The sequence below is a fragment of the Herpailurus yagouaroundi genome, unplaced genomic scaffold (assembly GCF_014898765.1).
Source record: "Herpailurus yagouaroundi ecotype Mexico unplaced genomic scaffold, PumYag 67641, whole genome shotgun sequence".
Lineage (NCBI taxonomy): Eukaryota > Metazoa > Chordata > Mammalia > Carnivora > Felidae > Herpailurus > Herpailurus yagouaroundi.
Window position 1 is genome coordinate 3,289,581 of NW_024420442.1, and position 19,102 is coordinate 3,308,682.

The following is a 19,102-nucleotide window of genomic DNA, read 5'->3' on the forward strand; positions in this document are numbered from 1 at the left end:
AAGTTTATTTATTTTTGGGACAGAGAGAGACAGAGCATGAACGGGGGAGGGGCAGAGAGAGAGGGAGACACAGAATCGGAAACAGGCTCCAGGCTCTGAGCCATCAGCCCAGAGCCCGACGCGGGGCTCGAACTCACGGACCGCGAGATCGTGACCTGGCTGAAGTGGGACGCTTAACCGACTGCGCCACCCAGGCGCCCCCGTATTGCCCTGTTTTTATCGTCCTAACCTTACATTTCCGACCAGGAAAGCCTGATACTCCCAGTTAAGCAATTTTCCCACACCGGTGCTCTAAATGGGGGCCTAGTGACCTAAGGAGGGAGCTACTCTTCCAAAACAGGAGTTCTCCGTCACCAACCTTAGAAATCGCCTCGTTAACAAAGGGGCTGCCGATGGAACTTTTAGATTTAGTTTGGGAACATACTGCCCGCACGCTATGATGTACCTGCCTGGGAATTCCTTTTCCTTTTCCGCCTGTGCCTGGCTCTGAACCGTTCGTGTGGCTTATCCTGGCAGCTTTGGAGAGAAGGCCCTGGGCTGCTTTGCCTAACTGGCAGGGTGGAATAAAAAATGGCTTGAAATCCCTACTCACTGAGAGAGACGAGTCGAAATAGATGGAGGCAAGCTCCCCAGCCCTCGGAGAAGACTCCCCACTGTCTCTGTTCCTCTGGCCGGCTCCATCTAAGCCTACAGCCCCAAGGGCAGTTTCCTAGGCCCCAGGAAGGCCTGGTCAGGTGGAAACGAGGTGGCTCCACACCCTCTTATGTCCCAGCAGGCACAACTCACCCTTCCAATGACAAGGGGTATTTAGAGCACAGTGATGATGTGTGGTGCAAAGTACTACTTACTCTTGGACCTTCTTGCTCTGGAGAACGTCTCCATTTGGAGTTGGGCGAAAGCCTCCGCCTACTGCACCCGGGGTTTGTGAATCGGGCTGGAATGGGACACAGAACAGGCAGAAACACTTCCCCCCACAATGCCACCGGTTATTCTGAGCAAAAGGCAAACACAGTCCTGACAATGGCCTAGAGAGCTTGATGGGATCTGAGTCCCCTTCTCCCTCCCAACTTATTGCTCAGACTCATCACCTATGACCTACTGTCCTTTCACCTTTCTCACTCCAGCCACACCCATCTCCTTCCCGTTCAACTGCCACGCATGCTCCCACCTCAGGGCCTTTGCACTTGCAGTGCTCTCTGCCCGGAACCCTCTCCCCTGCGACCTATTCTCATGGTTCATGCCTTACCTCTCTTTGCTCACTCTGAGGACGACCTGAGGACCAGTAGAAGAGCTCTTCCGCAGCTAAATATATAAAGAAAAAGCCATATGAAGAAGGGTAGCAGGGACAGAGGCAAAGTCAGGAGCTAAACCCACAAATGGGAGGGACAGCACAGGCGTGCAGGTCCTCCCTGGCCTGGGGGGGGGGGGGCGGGGGGCGGTTCAAGCCCCACATTGGGCACCACTATCCACCCTGGAGATCTGCACCAGGAAGATGAGGCCCCATAACATCCGGCCTTGAAAATCAGCAGGGTTTAATCCCAGGAGCTTTGAAAATCAATGGGGCTGCTTAACTGTGGGAGAGCCAGACTGTTGTAGGAAACCAAGACTCTGCTCTTAAAGGGCCCATACACAATCACCCTAAGACCAAGCACAGAGGCGGTGATTTGAGTGGTGCCTGGGCTATAGGTGAACCTTTATCGACTAATTCTAGGGTTATGTGCCAGAGGGGCGGGGATCTGTAGGAACTTCCTCCGGGAATGAAAGCATGGGCGGGTCCCAGTTCTGCCACTCTCTATCTACCTTGCTAGCACTGCTGACCCCACCCTGGCATTGCCCTGCAGACAGGCCCTGGCAGCCGCCCCTCTAAAGCAGCTCCTGCCCCACCACAAGTGGCAGGCAGCTTCACGCGGGACCAGCATCCCCTCAAAGCAATTACCACCCTGCCCCACCGGGTGGGGAGCACTGGCCAAGATTGGTGTCCCCTCCAAAGCAACTCGTGCCCCGGGGAGGGGGCGTCTAGCCCCATCCACTAGCACACCCACAATAGTCACCAGGCATTGCAGCCAGCAGGGCCGAGGGCCAGCCCCGCTCACCAGCGCCTCCACAGCAGTCACAGCTGAGTCACAACAGGACCGTGCACACAGCCCACACGTGGGACACCCCCCTGGAGAGTCTCTCGTTCTGGTGACGAGGGGCGATTACACTACTGGGCCCCACAGGGCCCTTCTACATAAGGCCACTACTTTCAAGAGCAGGAGACGGAGCTGACGTACCTAATACATAGAGACGAACACACGGAATCAGACAAAATGAGGAGACGGAGGAATATGTTCCAAACAAAAGAACAAGACGAAAGCACAGAAAAAGACCTCAAATAAAACAGAGATAAGCAATTTACCTGATAAAGAGTTCACAGTAATGGTCATAAAGGTGCTCACAAGAGTTGGGAGAAGAACGAATGAACTCCGTGAGAACTTCAACGCAGAGATAGAAAATAGTTTTTAAAACTGAAGCTTAATGGGGCGCCTGGGTGGCTCAGTCAGTTAAGCGTCCCGCTCTTGATTTCGGCTCAGGTCACGATCTCACGGTTTGTGGGATCAAGCCCCGTGTCCGGTTCTGTGCGGACAGCACGGAGCCTGCTTGGAATTCTCTCTCTCTCTCTGCCCCTCCCCTGCTCATGCTCTCTCTCTCAATATAAACAAACTTAAAAAAAAATCAGAACTGAAGAATACAATAACTGAAATAAAAAATACACAAGACGGGATCAACAGCAGATGAGGAGACGCAGAAAAACAAATCAGTGATCTGGAAGCCAGGGTAGTGGAAATCATCCAAGCTGCACAGCAAAACCAAAAAGGAATTCTTAAGAAATGAGGGTAGGATAAGGTACCACTGGAACAACGTCAGGCATCCTAACATTTGCATTATAGGGGTCCCAGAAAAAAAAGGAGAGAAAGGGGCAGAAAACCTATTTGAAGACATAATTGCTAAAAACTTCCCTAGCCTGGGGAAAGAAACAGACATCCAGGTCCAGGGGCCACAGAGACCGGAGACCTCCAGATAAGAGGAACCGAAGGAGGTCTACATCAAGACACATAATAATGAAAATGGCAAAAATTAAAGATAAAGACAGAATCTTAAAAGCAGCAAGAGAATACAAATAGTTACGTATAAGAGAACCCCCAGAAGGCGATCGATCAGCTGCTTTTTCAGCAGAGTTTGCAGGCCAGAAGGGAGCGGCACAATACATTCAAAGTGCTGAAAGGAAAAACCTACAACCGAGAATACTCTACCCAGCAAGGTCATCATTCAGAACTGAAGGAGAGATAAAGAGCTCCTAGATAAAAGTTAAAAGAGTTCATCACCACTAAACCAGCCTCACAAAAAATGTTAGAGGGACTTGTTCAAGTAGAAAAGAAAAGGCTAGAACTAGAAGTGAGAAAATTAAGAAAGAAAAAATTTCACTGGTAAAAGCAAACATATAGTAAAGGTAGGAGACCAATCACTTATAAAGCTAGGATGAAGGTTAAAAGACAAAAGTAGTAAGATCAATTATAGCTACAATAATTAGTTAAGGTGGTACACAAAAAGATGTAAAATATGATGTCTACATAAAATAGGAGGGAGTAAAAACGTAAGCGCTTTTAGAATGTGTTCAAAATTAAGTGACCGTCAACTTAAAATATGCCGATATATATATATATATATAGATAGATAGATAGATGTATATCATGTGTTGTATATACACCTAATGGTAACCACGGTCCAAGAACCTATGCTAGACACATGAAAGATCCAGGAATCCAAACCGAACACTAAAGAAAGTCATCAAATCACAAGGGAAGAGAGCAAGAGAAGGAACAGAGAAGAACTACAAGAACAACCAGAAAACAATTAACAAAATAATAAGTACATGCCCAGCAGTACTCTCACTGTAAACAGATTAAATGTTTCAATCATAAGACACAGGGTGACCGAATGGATAAAAAACCAAAACCCACCTATATGCTGCCTATAAGAGACTCACGTTCAGACCTCAAGACACATACAGGCTGAAAGGGAAGGAATGGGAAAAGAGATTCCAAACACATGGGGTAGCAATACTTATGCCAGACAAAGTAGTCTTTAAAACACAGCCTATAACAAGAGACAAAGAAGGACATTACATAATGATAAAGGGATCGATCCAACAAGAAGATATAACACTTGTAAATACCTATGCACCCAACACAGAAACACCTAAATGTGTAAAGAAAATACTGACAAATATAAAGGGAGAAATTGACAGTAAGACACCACAGAAAATACGGAAACAGTGACTTTGAATGACGCATTAGACCAGATGGACTTAACAGAACATTCCATCCAAAAACAGAACACACATTCTTTTCAAATGGACATGGAACATTCTCCAGGACAGATCACATGTTAGGCCAGAAAACAAGTCTCAATAAACTTAAGAAGACTGAAATCATATCAAGCATCTTTTCTTACCACAATGGCATGAAAATAGAAACCAGTTATGAGAAGAAAACTAGAAAAAAACCACAAACACCTGGAGGCTAAACGTGATACTAAACCACCAGTGGGTGAACAAAGAACTCAAAAAGAGGAAATAAAAATATACCTTGAGACAGATAGAAATGGAAACACAACAGTAAAAAATTTATGCAATGCAGCAGAAGCAGTTCTAAGAGGGAGGTTTACAGTGATACAGGCCCAGCTCAAGAAACAAGAAAATCTCAAATAAACAATTTAATCTTACACCTAAAGGAATGAGAAAAAGGGCAAAGCCCAAAATTAGTAGAAGAAAGGAAATAATAACTATCAGAGAGAAAAATGAAACAGAAACTGAAAAGAAAACATTAGAAGAGGTCAATGAAACTACGAGCTGGTTCTTTGAAAAGATAAAATTGGAAAACTTTTAGCAAGACTCATCAAGAAAAAACGAGAGAGGACTGGAATGAAGAATATGATCAATGAAAGTTACAAATGACACCACAGAAATACAAATGATTATAAGACACTACTGTGAAAAATTATTTCTTGCAAACATTTTAAACAACCTAGAAAAAATGGATAAATTTCTAGAAACAATCTTCCAAGACTGGGATCGGGAAGAAATGGGGGCGCCTGGGTGGCTCAGTCAGTTAAGCGACCAACCTCGGCTCAGGTCATGATCTCACGGTTCATGGATTTGAGCCCTGTGTCAGGCTCCGTGCTGACAGTGTGGGGCCTGCTTGGGATTCTCTCTCTCTCCCTCCCTCTCTGCCCTCCCCGACTCTTGCTTTCTCTCTCTCAAGATAAATTAATAAGTAAACTTAATTTTTTTTAAAGAAGAAGAATTGGAAAATCTGAAAAACAAATTGCTAATAATGAAATCGAATCAGTACTCAAAAAATTCCCAGCAAACGAAAGTCTGGGACTAGATGGCTTCACATGTGAATTTCACCAAACATTTCAAAGAGTTGATACCTATCCTCCTCAAACTATTCCAAAACATTAAAGAAGGAAGGCTCCCAAATCACTAAGACCAGCATTACCCTTATACCAAAACCAGACAGACACTACACAAAAGCAAATTCCAGGTCAATATCCCTGATGAACATAGATGAAAACATCCTCAACGATATATTAATAAACTGAAATCAACAATACCTTAAAAGGATCATATACCATGATCAAGTAGGATTTATTCCAGGGATGCAGGGATAATTTAATATCCACAAATTAATCAATGTTATACACCGTGTTAACAAAATAAAGGATAAAAATCATATGACCACCTCAATAAATGCAGAAAAAGCATTTGACACAATTCAACATCCAAATATGATAAAAAAAGCTCAACAAAGTGGGCACAGAGGAAACATACCAGCACATAAGAGAGGCCAGATATGACAAACCCAGAGCTAACATCATGCTCAAGAATGAAAGGCTGAAAGCTTTCCCTCTAAGATCAGGAACAAGACTAGAATGTCTACTCTTGCCACTTAAAAGAAATTTTTTTAATGTTTATTTGTTTTTTGAGAGAGAGTGTGAGTGAGGGAAGTGCAAAGCGAGAGGGACACACAGCATCTGAAGCAGGCTCCAGGCTCTGAGCTGTCAGCACGGAGCCCGACACACGGCTTGAACTCATGAGCTGTGAGATCATGACCTGAGCCGATGTCAGCCGCTTAACCGACTGAGCCACCCAGGTGCCCCATCACTTTTTTTTTTAAATGCTCATTTTAAAATTTATTTTTGAGAGAAAAAGTGAGAGAGCAGGGGAGAGGCAGAGAGGGGGAGGGGGCGGAGAAAGAGACTCCCAAGCAGGCTCTGCGCTCACAGCACAGATGTGGGGCTCAAACTCATGAACCATGATATCGTTACCTGAGCTGAAATCAAGAGTTGGATGCTTAATTGAGCCACCCAGGCACCCCTTAAATGTTTACTTTTGAGAGAGAGAGAGAGCAACCAGGTAGGGGCAGAGAGAGAGAGAAGGGGACAGAGGATCCAAAGTGGGCTCTGTGCTGACAGGAGCAAGCCCAACGCGGGGCTCAAACTCGCGAACCACGAGATCGTGACCTAAGCAGAAGTCGGACACTTGACCAACTGAGCCACCCAGGTGCCCCTACTCTCGCCACTTTTATTCAACATATAGTGCAAGGCCTAGCTGCAGCAATGTTACAAGAAAAAGAAATAAAAGGCATCAAAATTAGTAAAGAAGAAGTAAAACTGTCATGGTTTATAGGTGACATGATACGATATATAGAAAACCCTAAAAACTCCACCAAAAAGCTACTAGAATTAATAAATGAATTCAGTGAAATTGCAGGATACAAAATATATAGCAATCTGTCTATACACTAAAACAAACTATCAGAAAGAGAAACTGAAAAAGCAATCCCACATATAATTGCATCAAAAAGAATAAAATAAATTTAACCAGGGGGTTGAAAGACATATACTCTGAAAACTAGAAGACAATGATGAAAGAAACTGAAGATGACAACTACATGGAAAAATATACCATGCTCATGGATTGGAAGAATTAATATTGTTAAAATGTCCACCCTACTGGGGTGCCGGGGGTGGCTTAGTCGGTTACGCATCAGACTTCAGCTCAGGTCATGATCTCGTGGTTCATGGGTTCGAGCCTCGCATCGGGCTCTGCGCCGGTGGTGCAGAGCCTGATTGGGGTTCTCTCTCTCTCTCTCTCCCTCTCTCTCTGCCTCTCCCACACTTACACACACACTCTCTCTAAATAAGTAAACTTAAAAAAAAGTCCATACTACCCAAAGCAATCTACAGAATTCAATACAATCCCAATAAAAATACCAATGGCATTTTTAATATTTTAGAACAAATAATCCTAACACTTACATGGAACAACATAAAACCCCGATTCGTTACAGTAATCTTGGGAAAGAAGACCAAAGCAGGAAGTATTATGCTCCCAGATTCCAAACTATACTACGAAGCTACAGTAGTCAAAACAGTATGGTACTGGCACAAAAACAGACACATAGATCAGTGGAACAGAACAGAGTCCAGAAATAAACCTACACTTAGATGGTCAATGAATCTACGCCAAAGGAGGCAAGAATGTCCGTCCAATGGGGAAAAGACAGTCTCTTTAATAAAAGGTGTTGGGAAAAGTGGACAGCGACCTGCAAAAGAAGGAAACTGGACCCCTTTCTAACACCAGACATGAAAATAAAGTCAAAATGGATTAAAGACCTAAATGTGAGACCTGAAGCCATAAAACCCCCAGAAGAAAGCACAGGAAATAAACTCTTGGACATCAGCCTCAGCAATATTTTTCCGGGTCTGTCTCCTCAGGCAAGGGGAACAAAACCAAAGGTAAACAATTGCAACTACATCAAACTAAAAAACTTTCACGCAGTGAAGGAAGCCAGCAAAATGAAAGGCAACATACTGAATGCGAGAAGACATTTTACACATGATATGTCTGATAAAGGGTTACTATCCAAAATATATAAAGAACTCCTGTAACTCAATACCAAAACGAGAATCCACTTAAAAAACGGCCAGAGGGCCTGAATGGAAATTTTCCAAAGAAGACATACAGATGGCCAAGAGACACATGAAAAGATGCTCAACCTCACTGATCGGGGAAATGCAAATCATAACCACAGTGAGATGCCACCTCACACCAGTCAGCGTGGCTAGTATCACAAAAACAAGAAATAACAAATGTTGGTGAGAATGAGGAGAAAGAAGAACCCCCGGGCCCTGTTGGCGGGCATGTAAGTTGGGGCAGCCATTATGGAAAACAGGACGGAGGTTCCTCAAACAATTTAAAATAGAAATACTGTATGATCCGGCAATTCCAGTTCTGCTTACGTATCCGAAGAGAACAAAAGCACTAACGTGAAAAGGTACACGCCTCCTCTGTTCACGGCAGCATTCTTTACCACAGCCGAGATGTGGAAGCAACTGAAGTGCCCATCAATAGATGAGTGGATAACAAAGATGTGGTATGCACAATGGAATATTATTCAGCCATAAATAAAACTGAAATCTTGCCACCTGCGACAACATGGATGGACTGAGAGAGTATTATGCTAGATGAAGTAAGTCAAAGACAAATAACGTATGATTTCAGAGGGGACAGGGGTATGATTTGGGTGAAACAGGCGAAAGGGATTAAGAGGGACAAGTTTCCAGTTATCAAATAAACTAGTCACGGGGAAGAAAAGCATGGCAGAGAAAACACAGTCATTGACATTGTAGTAACTTTGGATGGGGACAGACCCACCGTGATCATTTTATAATGTATATAAATGTTCAATTACCATGTTTTATGGCTGAAACTAATATAATACTGAATGGCAACTATAGTTCAATTTAAAAAAGATCCCACCTGCTCACCGAGGCCTTTCCTGGCCATCTCATCGAAAATTACAACCCTTTCTCCTTCTCTGATTTACTTTTCCGCTTAGCATTCAGCTCTACCCAAGACACTAGATTTTACTTATTCACTCTTTGCTTTTCTTCTACCTCTGGATCATATGGTCCATGAAGGAGAGGCTTTTGTCCCTTTCTCTGCCCTCAGCCCCTAGAAAGGTCAGGTACGCAGAGATGTTGACTACATGAACAGATTTCTTCTCTCCATACCATTATTTGTTCACAGATGAAGAGCTTACCTACTTTGTAGGACTGTTAGGAAGATAAGACAATTAGAAAGTAGAAGGTGATGGGGCGCCTGGGTGGCCCCGTCGGTTGAACATCCGACTGGCTCAGGTCACGATCTCATGATTCGTGAGTTGGAGACCTGTGTCTCTGTCTCCCCCTCTCTCTGCCCCTCCCCGACTTGCACTTGCTCTCAAAAATAAATAAACATTAAAAAATGCTTTTCAAATTAAAAAAGGAAAAGTAGAAGGTGACTAAAAAGCTGAAAGCCCTATATAGCGACTGACATAAAATCACCTTGTTCCCAACCCTGCTAATGAAATGAGTCCTACAAGTAGTCTCCCGTCTAAGTGTCAGATATTTCTTTTTTGTTAATGTTTATTTATTTTTGAGAGAGAGAGAGAGAGAGAGAGAGACAGAGAGAGAGAGACAGACCACGAGCAGAGAGGGGCAGAGAGACAGGGGTGGGGGACACAAAATCCGAAGTAGGCTCCAGGCTCTGAGCTGTCAGCACAGAACCCAACGTGGGGCTCGAACCCATGAACCGCGAGATCATGACCTCAGCTGAAGTTGGATGCTTAACCGACTGGAGCCACCCAGGCGCCTTTAAGTGTCAGCTATTTCTGATGAGGAGCTTTCTCAAGCTTACTGCAGATTTCCCAGAATCCACCAGACACCAGGGGATGGCAAATTAGTAGTTACCGTTTGCTGCGCGTTACCACATGCCAAGCACTGCTAAGCACGTCACATGCACGATCTCATCTAATCCCCACAACAAACCTGTATGTAGGTACATCAATGTGCCCATTCTGCAGATGAGAAACCCTGAGGCTCAGAGAGGTTGGACAATTTGCCCAAGGTTTTTCTGATTAAGCAGAAAACTGAAGTTCTGGATCACAGGTCTGGTACATTTTTGATACCAGATAGTAAGAACAGTTCCTTTTGATGACAGAAATCATGCAGAGTTTTACTATGAGTGAAAAATGCAAATTCAAAGGATTTTAAGGTACTGCAACGTGAACAAGAATGGTTAAACCTGGTATCCGAAGTCTTGTGTGTTTTGGGGAGGGAACAGGTATACTCCTACATTGCCAATGAGCACAAGTAGTTTATCCTTTGAAGAAACACAATCTGGAAACAGGAATATTACAAATAAGTTCTTTTCTAAGAGAAAAGTTGGAAAAAAATAAAAACCATTTAAAAAAACAAACAAATAAGAGTTGGAAAATCCCCAATGCCTAACGCACAGTTACAAATTATTGTTATAATAGAAATAAGACGTCATTATCAAAAAGCCCCAGTGAGCAAAGGGACAGAGCAGAAAATGAAGGTTCCCCTTCCGCCCCCACAATACCCAGTTCTACTCCCTCAGAGGTCACTTACCGTTGATAACAGTTTTGTGCATATACTTCCAGGTGCCTGTTGATTTTGAGTGTCCAATAAGATGTAATTGGCTAAGCCATCCATGGTAGAGTAGCACAACGACATATTGTTCCCTGGAAGCGAGTATACGAAGCAACGTTATGTAAAAATTACCAAATACCAGGACAACACACACTCACTGGAGCTACACAAAATCAGCTGCCTGAACACTGATAAAAATGGGAAGAGATTGGCCTGATGGAGATAGCTGAATTTAATGTGTCTAAGGCTGGGGCGCCTGGGAGGCTCAGTCAGTTGAGCATCCGACTTCGGCTCAAGTCATGACCTCGCAGTTCGTGAGTTCGAGCCCCGCGTCGGGCTCTGTGCTGACAGCTTGGAGCCTGGAGCCTGCTTCGGATTCTGTCTGTCTGTCTGTCTGTCTCTCTCTCTCTCGCTGCCCCTCCCCTGCTCACTCTGTGTCTCTTTCTCTCAAAAAAAAATTAAAAAAAAAAAATTTAATGCGTCTAAGGCTGCCTGAGTTCACAAAAGGAAAAAGAAAAGAAAAGAAGACCAACCACTGCGACACCACACGGAGGGGAAGAAAATCTTAGAATTGAGACGTCTGGTCGGGTGGAGAGAGCACTGGGCCGGCCGCTTGGGAGCCCTGGGTCCCAGCCCCAGCTGTTGTGGGCCGTCCCTTGCCGTTTCTGGGCCCCAATATGCTCATCTGCAAAGGGCCTCCTTAAATGAGGTCTAGGGACCTTCCGATGGTACAAAGTCTTTGTGTGCCAGAGGAAACATTAGGGCTGAAGAAATAGAATAACATAGAATAACATAGAAAGGTTGGAAAGAAAGGCATTGCTCCAGTGGGGACACAAAGGGTGACCTGTCGGGCCCCTTCATTAAGAGGAACGATAATCTGTGTAAAACACAGTCCCTGATCTCAAGGAATCTGGTGCCTGGTGCTCTTGTGTGGCTGACTGAAACAGTCGGTTGGGTGTAAGTCTGAAATAAAGTAAGCCGACCCCCCCGAGCCTGCTTTTTTTTTTTTTTTAAAGGAGTGCCAGAAATCTTTTTGCCATCAGCCTCCTACTGTCCCTCCTCACATCACTGAGACTGTTAAACTATCTCACTCCCTTCCTTCTGTGGACCTTCATCTTAATTCAGGATCTTTTTAAAAATTTTTTTAATTTTGATTTGGAAGCTTCCTGTGCCCCAATAGCCAAGCCAAGGGGACTCAGTTGAATTGAACTTGTCGAATACCAATAGCATTTGAGGCCCCGTACAGCGAAGCAGGGCTGCGTTATGACTTCTGTGGGCCCGAGGCACTAGTAAGATGCATGCTTGGGGACAGAAACATCTCGGAGGGGGGAGACAGGGATCTGAGGGGTCGGATGATCCTCGTGCCTGACCCGTTCCTCTTCTGAACTCACTTTCTATACCACCGATGGTTGCCGTGAGGCGACTCTGATTTTCAGAAACAGCTTGTGAAATCAGCCTCATTACATTTTGTTTTTCTTTTTGAGAGACAGAGAGACTGAGAGCCGGGGAGGGGCCGAGGGAGAGAGAGAATCCTAAGAGACGCCATGCCTACCGTGGAGCCTGATTCGGGGGTTCGATCTCACGACCGTAAGATCACGACCTGAGCCCAAATCAAGAGTCGGAGGCTTAACCGACTGAGCCACCCAGGCGCCTTGTGGCCTCATTACCCTCTAGTTATACCTTTACGCGGAGTGGGCAGAACACATGTTCGAACCACTTTCTAATTATTCTCCAAGGAGCCAAACTGGCCTCCCAAGCCAGAGTCTGGATGGTCAGTGTGCACGCCGAGTGTGGCGGGCACATACACCTACGCAGCTGAGCATGTGCCTCTCTGTGTTCCAGAGCCCGCTCTTAGGCGATGTCGCGTTATTGACTCATTTCGTGTCCGCTTCCCCTTTTCCCTCCTCCCGTGTGGAGTTGACTCCGGTGTGAATCTTAACAATGTTAAGAACGGATGACAGAAGCGGGGCTGTGACCCCTACTGTTGTGCACTGCCTTTGCCTAGAGGACTTGCATAGAAGCGTGCTTTTCGTTCTGAGTGCTCTTTTTCCCGTGAAACAGACTTGGGAGTATCAAGAACGCTGGGTGTACCACACACAGTTCATAGAGAGGAAAGACGTGGTTCACAGCTACTACTACCTCTACTGTGTACGCTGGAGCAACCGGATCACTATGAGAGCCATGCTACAAGTCCCCGCCTCTGTCTACTTCACCATCAAGATCACCAAAAACAAACTTCCAGTAAGCTCTTCCTTTTCTGCCCTGTTCACGTCGATGAGACTCCAATGAGAACGGAGACCTCTCTTGTCAAGGTCATCGATGACCTCTTTTTTTTTTTTCTTTTCGGTACAACTTAATGGTTTTACAAACTAGTTCTCAACGGTTCCTTCTGTCCTCATCTTGCTTGGCCAATCTGTAGCACTTGCCCTGGCTGCGCACTCCCTTCTTCAGGAAGTGTTCCATTTGGCTGCTAAAACACCATACTATCCTGGCCTTGCGCCCGCCTCACCGACCATTCCTTCTCAGTCTCTCCTGGCCTCGAGCCTCTCCTCTAGACTCATTTCCTTGGGGATCTTATGGTCTCCGGGCTCCAAATGCCACCTCTAGCTTACGATCCCCAAATTTATATCTCCAGCCCAGACCTCTGCCACTGCTTAATACACATCTCACTTCTTGTATCCCAAACTGAACTTGCCATTTACCCTTCCCAACCTGACCTACCTGCAGACATCTCATCTCGGTTCACGGCCCACATCCTTGGCATCACCTTTGACTTTCGCATCCCTGATGCAACACACTAGGAAGTCCTGTTGGCCCTATCTTCAGAAACAGGTCCTGAATCCAACAATTTCTTACCACTCCACTTTTACCACCTTGGTGCAAGACCCCATCGACTCTTACCAAGAGTATTTCAATGGCCTTCTAACTGGTCTCTCTGCTTCCACCCTTGCCCTCGTCGTGTATCTTTTCAACCCAGCGGCCGCCAGAGTGAGCCTTGTGAGATGAATTTATGTCACTCTTCTGTTTACAATGTGTTTCTCAAACTTCCAAGCCCATGCAAATTAATGGGGGATCTTGTCGAAAGAAGGTTCCGATTCAGCAGGTCTGGGGTAGGGCCGGAGATTACTAACAAGATCCTAGGCGGTGCTGATGCCACAGGTCCACAGAGCACAATTTGAGTATTGAGGGCCTACAAGGCCTTGCGTGACCTAGTCCCTTGTTATTTCTGCTTTTCCCCCTCTCCTCCTCCTCCTCCTCCTCCTCCCTCAGTTACTCTCCTCTAGCTACTGTGATCTTGCCATTCTTTAACAATCCAGGTATAGTCCCGCCTCGGCGCCTCTGCATTTGCTGTCCCCTCCGACTGGACCGCTCTCCCCTTGGTATGTGCATATCCTGCTCTCACCTCCTAGACCACACTTTGTAACACTTTATTACCTTCTGATAGTCTACGTGATTTATTATCTTGTTATGGCCTGCTCCCCCTACCAGAATGTGAGTTCCACAAAGGCAGGAATGTTTGTCTTGCTGTAAAACGAGGCCTGGCAAACAGTAGACACTCAGTAAATACTTGAAGGAATGACTGTCTGTAGCCACCATGTAGACGATGAATATGAAATATTGATAGCTAGTGTGAAAGGAGTTAAAATAACACCCATGAATCTAGGGCTTGGGTCATCAGAGGAGCAGGGCTGGTACCAAGCATAATGCCCGGAACACAGCACACATAAAAATGTGATTTCTCCCCTTGTCTTCCATCCTTTCACAGAAGTTATCTGAGGCTTCGTCTGACTCTCAAGCTTTATATATGGCTACACAGTGAGCCAACTATGTCTTATGTTTATCCTAGCCTAGCACAAACTTACCTATTTGAACCTGCAGTAATGTAAAAAGGTAAAGTAGGTGGAGCTCTCCCTTCCCTTGGTCATATATCCTGCCATCAGCTGTCTTGCTAAGTGGCAAGGTTGGAGATTGGAAAGGAAGGCTGGTGGAGGTAAGTAAGACCATGATCAGTGCCCATGCACTGAGTGCTTAGGAGAAGGGCTCTTGATTAGAATTCCAAGTATAATTTTGGAAGGGAGAATGGGTGGGGGCCACTGAGACAATTTTACACCCTACATTTTTATGTGGCTTTAAAAACGTTTTCCAACTTGTTTACCTATATTACTTCGTTCTTACTCTATTCCTAAGAGGGAAATACGGCCAACTGAGTAAAGTGGAACATGTAGAGAAGGTAAATGACTATTCACGAAGAACACAAGCCTGTCCTGACTTGTTTTAAATTTTTATGGAGATACTTTAGGTTATTTGTTGCCAAAAAGATATTTTGGGGAACAGAGATTTGAAGTGACAAAGAACCGATAGACATCCCGCTAAGGAGGGTAAATTCTAGAAACTTAAAAGAGTATACATATATGGACAAGGGTAGGGATGGAAGGAATTATGAGTTGGTATGATTGGTCTAGGCTAACAGTTGCCCTTTTCTCTCTTAGGATATGCCCATTGAGGTCTCTTATGTCTTTGAGGGCCATTCGTTTGTTCACAGGTAACGAACAGTTGGAGGCTTTTTTTTTTTCTCATAATCTCTACCCCCAACGAGGCTAGAACTCAACATCTCGAGATCAAGAGTCGCATGCTCTACTGACTGAGCCACCTAGGCGCCCCTAGAGACTTACTTTTAAAAAGGTGGTGGGAAAAGGTCATCACACCCCAGGAACTTAGCAGGCCCATAGCCACAGATAACTCATGTAATGGTTACTTTTCTTCTTTGAACCACCTACCCCATTACGATGGGCTAAAAGTAGGATTCTGCCCTTGTTCTAGAAAAACTTTTTTAATGGCTTGGTTTTCAGCAATTAGAAACTTGAGGACTAGCTGCTGAAGTAGGGTGGGAACAAAGTGGGTCATGTCTGTTGTTTCTATGGGAAACTTCACAATCACATGGAAGTAAGTCCTATATAAGAATCTTTTATTTGTACAAGACCTCTTTTAAAGAATCTTTCCATATCAACTCAATGCCTTTATTGATTGGGTCTATGGAATAGAGACAACCTTCATTCCCCACCCCCAAAAGACTTTTTGCTTACTAGGAATGTAACAGAATAAGCAGGGAATCCCTATCTCAATGTTTTGTTTTATTTTAAAAGGTTTTAGTATGTTTGTTTTTCTTCCTCTGCAGACCAGGAATGACTCGCTTTCGAGAAAAATGGCTGAGGGACATTACTGAGGCCAGAAGTATTTTAATGGAGTCAATTGCCTTCTAATTCAATGGTGTCTAATTCCTATAGAATGTTTTAGGATTGGATTTCTAATCACAATGTATTAAAAATACGATACTGCACATCAAACCACAGAATGTTTATTGAATAATAAACTTTTGGCAAACAATCCAACTGTATTTTTTTTTTTTTTGCATTCATTCATTTTCCATTTGGCAACTTCCATCACATTAGCAGAGTAACCAGTAAGTTGTTTTCCATTTTCTAAATGGTTTTTCCCATCACTACCTGTATCACTTAGTCTTAACAGGTATAGAAGCCAAGTTTAGAGATTTGTAAAATTCACCTGTCAGACTAAACGGAGATGGACACTTGGCTGCTTGTTCCCCCATATGAGCCCAATTCACTAGTGCACACATACCTCTTTATGGGCATAACTGGGGAAAAGAAAAGTGGTGGTAGTTCTACAGCTCATAATATTTCCCTACTCACAGACCCCTTCCTTCACTTAAGTGAGTAAGTTAAATAATACATTCGGAAACTCTGAAACCGGGCATGCCGCCTACCGCAATACAGCATCACAACCGTGACGGCAACAGGGTGGCCTGAGGACAGGAGGCAATAAAACAGGGAATGTTCGATAGCCACCCTTACTTTGTCTTCTTCCCAGCCTAACACCAGATCATCACTTGTTCTTACCATCCCTATGAGGCTGTCTTACCTGGCTGTAAAGTTTTAAAACACCAAAGACAAGATAGCATTACAGGCGATTACTTACAAGTACATCAGAATACGTATTTACGTAGATAAGCACTGGAAGGGAACACAGAATACTAAAGGCAATTGATGTGGGTAATATTTTTCTTCTTTTTTTAACTCTTACATTTGTGCAACAGATACAAAAGGAGGGAAGATCTGATCAGAACAACAGGCAAGGAGGTGGAAAACTAGATAAGTCTCCCTGAAGAATAAAACATAAATTTCAAACACAACACCCCTCCTATTTGATTTATGGCTCAGATGACTAAGCACAGTTTGAAGCAGTAACTCTCATGAGCTCAAAATAAAATACTTTTAGCCCCTTTCTTCTTCCCTCCTCTTCCCCAAAGAATACGCTACTGAAGCTGTTCTTTGGTAGATCTTTCCTGCACAAACCCCTGGTGAAAGAAATGAAAAGTTCTGAAATACATTAATATATTTTTTTCATTTAGTCAACAAGCATTTGTTGACTATCTAGTCTGTGGAGGAGACAGGAGAATCCAATAAAAATCCACAATAATCCTAGATCAGAGCTGTTGCATTGAAACTACCTCGCCTACTGAAAATAAGAGTGTCAACTCATTCAGTCTCTAGGAACCAGTAATAAAAAATAATGTTCTTAGAGAACAAAATTCTTGAGTAGGGATTATAAATTTCGGTTTTATTACACAGGAAGTAAATGGATTACACCTCATAAATTTGGAAACTTAGTTTCCTTTTGTCTTTTGGAAGTAAGAGATTTACTAGGTTAGGCAGCGGCAACAACGATAAACAGAAATCACTTCAGATTCAGGGGTCATAAATGTTGCTACACGCCAAATGGTTTAGCTGTGGGTTAAAGGTAGACACTTTCCTAGAATATATGTTAGATAGTAAAACTTTTCATCTATACTTTGAAATACGACTGCCTTATTTTAAAACTTTGGAAAAAAACACTTTCAACTATTACAAGGAGAAAGGGCATTTTATAAGCTCAGAGTTAGAACTTCCCCATGCCCCAGGTAATTTAGATTTATCCTAGACACATAACAACACAGCTCAAAACAAACTTAACAAAAACAGCCAAAACTTCCCTTGTCCCCTTTCCCCTTCACTCTTGTGACCTAACAACTCAAACTGAACAAAATAACGGAAGAAAAAGATCATGAACTAGTCCCAGAATTTTCCATTTCTCCCAAACTTAAAAGTCAACAGTAGCCATAGAAAGTGATAAAGTGAGGAGTTCTATACAAAGTTAAAACTGAATGACAGATGTAAAAAATAAACTGAAAGGTTTAACAATGTTTAAAATAAAATATGCTTATTACACAAAGGACAGACTTAAAATACGTTTACTATCATTTTAGCTTCATCCTTATGAAACAACGATGTTAAAAACAATACTTCATTAAATTTTTTCCTATGAAACTCCTAACTGCAGTGGACTCCCATTCATTTCCAGTATTCAAATAATGACCCAAGCACAACTTAGATGGAAATAATGTACTCACACTGGCACAACAGTAGACTTCCTAACATTTTATACTCGGAAGAACCATTTTTAAGTAAACCTTTAAGAATTTAAAACACTAATGTTCACGTCTTCAACTCAGTACGTCTGTGGGTTAGTTTGCTTTTTGGCTTGTTTGTTGGATTTGGGGATAGAGAGGTAGGGACTGAAAACAAAATACATTATTCCCAGGGCGGACTATGTATTATACAGGTCAATTTTCAAATTCCAGGTTTCCTCTTTTCAGCAATGCCTTCATCTTATTAACACAAGTGGCCTCCCCTATGTTTCTATCAAGACCATTTATAACACATTCAACAGAGAGAAGTGATTAATTTCCCACAAGTTCAGTTGCAGTGGGGGTAGGGGTAAGGGTGGAGGGTGGGCACGATGTAGAGCTAAGAGTAGCACTGGCCCATGGTGTGAGAGTTAAGTTTCTTGTCTTATTGACACTTCCTCTCAATGCCACCTCCCCGAATACAGTATGATCTCATTCGTAATTTGGATTTTTAAACCAGAAAGTTATTACGGTCAATCCAAAAATAACCCAAAGATCTTGCTAAAATTATATCAATAAGCAGCTTTTTATTGAAGGACTAAAAGAATTAAATAGAAGGCACAGTAGCACTGTAAAGCTTTTTCATTTTTCAGATCATAATAATCTTTTTGTATGTATATGTGGAACCCAGACTTTTTTTTGTTGTTAAAAATGTCTGCTGAACAGTCAGAAAATCCTTATTTGTCATCTTTCCCTTTAGTTTTTCGGTATACCATCTCTCGAAAACTGGCCAGAATCTTGTTTTCTCTCTTTCGCCTCTCTTCTTGGTTAAAGGACGCCAGGGCTCTCTTCTCATCAGCACTATAGATCTGGTTCTCTTTCCGCAGTCGCACGGCCTCCATTCGGCGATGCCTGGAGACAATTTTATTTTTGGCTTAATTTCTCAGTAATTATTCTTATAGTACTTCCCCACTAATCCTGTCTTAATACAGAGAGGCCTAGTGAAAAAACTGACCGACAGAAATTGTTTTGGTCATGGGTCGGATTTTCAAAAGATCATTCATTTTATCTGCCGATGTGTCCTTTGATTCATTTGTA

The 19,102-nt window shown here is 43.4% G+C and overlaps 2 protein-coding genes across 7 annotated transcripts in view; one reads left to right on the forward strand and one right to left on the reverse strand.

The window, feature by feature from the left end:
- The window catches only part of AKAP14 (A-kinase anchoring protein 14), a 20,187-nt gene extending 4,374 nt beyond the window's left edge, over positions 1–15,813 (forward strand). For both annotated transcript variants that reach the window (XM_040468028.1, XM_040468027.1), the window contains exons 4-6: positions 12,604–12,783; positions 15,033–15,085; positions 15,719–15,813. In XM_040468028.1, coding sequence (XP_040323962.1) covers positions 12,604–12,783; positions 15,033–15,085; positions 15,719–15,803 — 318 coding nt within the window. In that variant the 3' untranslated portion in view covers positions 15,804–15,813. The remainder of the gene's footprint in view (positions 1–12,603; positions 12,784–15,032; positions 15,086–15,718) is intronic.
- The window catches only part of NKAP (NFKB activating protein), a 53,182-nt gene that overhangs the window by 8,205 nt on the left and 25,875 nt on the right, over positions 1–19,102 (reverse strand). For 2 of the 5 annotated variants that reach the window (XM_040468023.1, XM_040468022.1), the window contains exon 9: positions 10,522–10,634. In XM_040468023.1, the coding sequence (XP_040323957.1) occupies positions 10,522–10,634 (113 nt within the window). Of the gene's footprint in view, positions 1–9,770; positions 10,270–10,521; positions 10,635–15,876; positions 18,917–19,102 lie in introns of those variants that run through there. The other 3 variants (XM_040468026.1, XM_040468025.1, XM_040468024.1) reach the window with 2 other exon arrangements.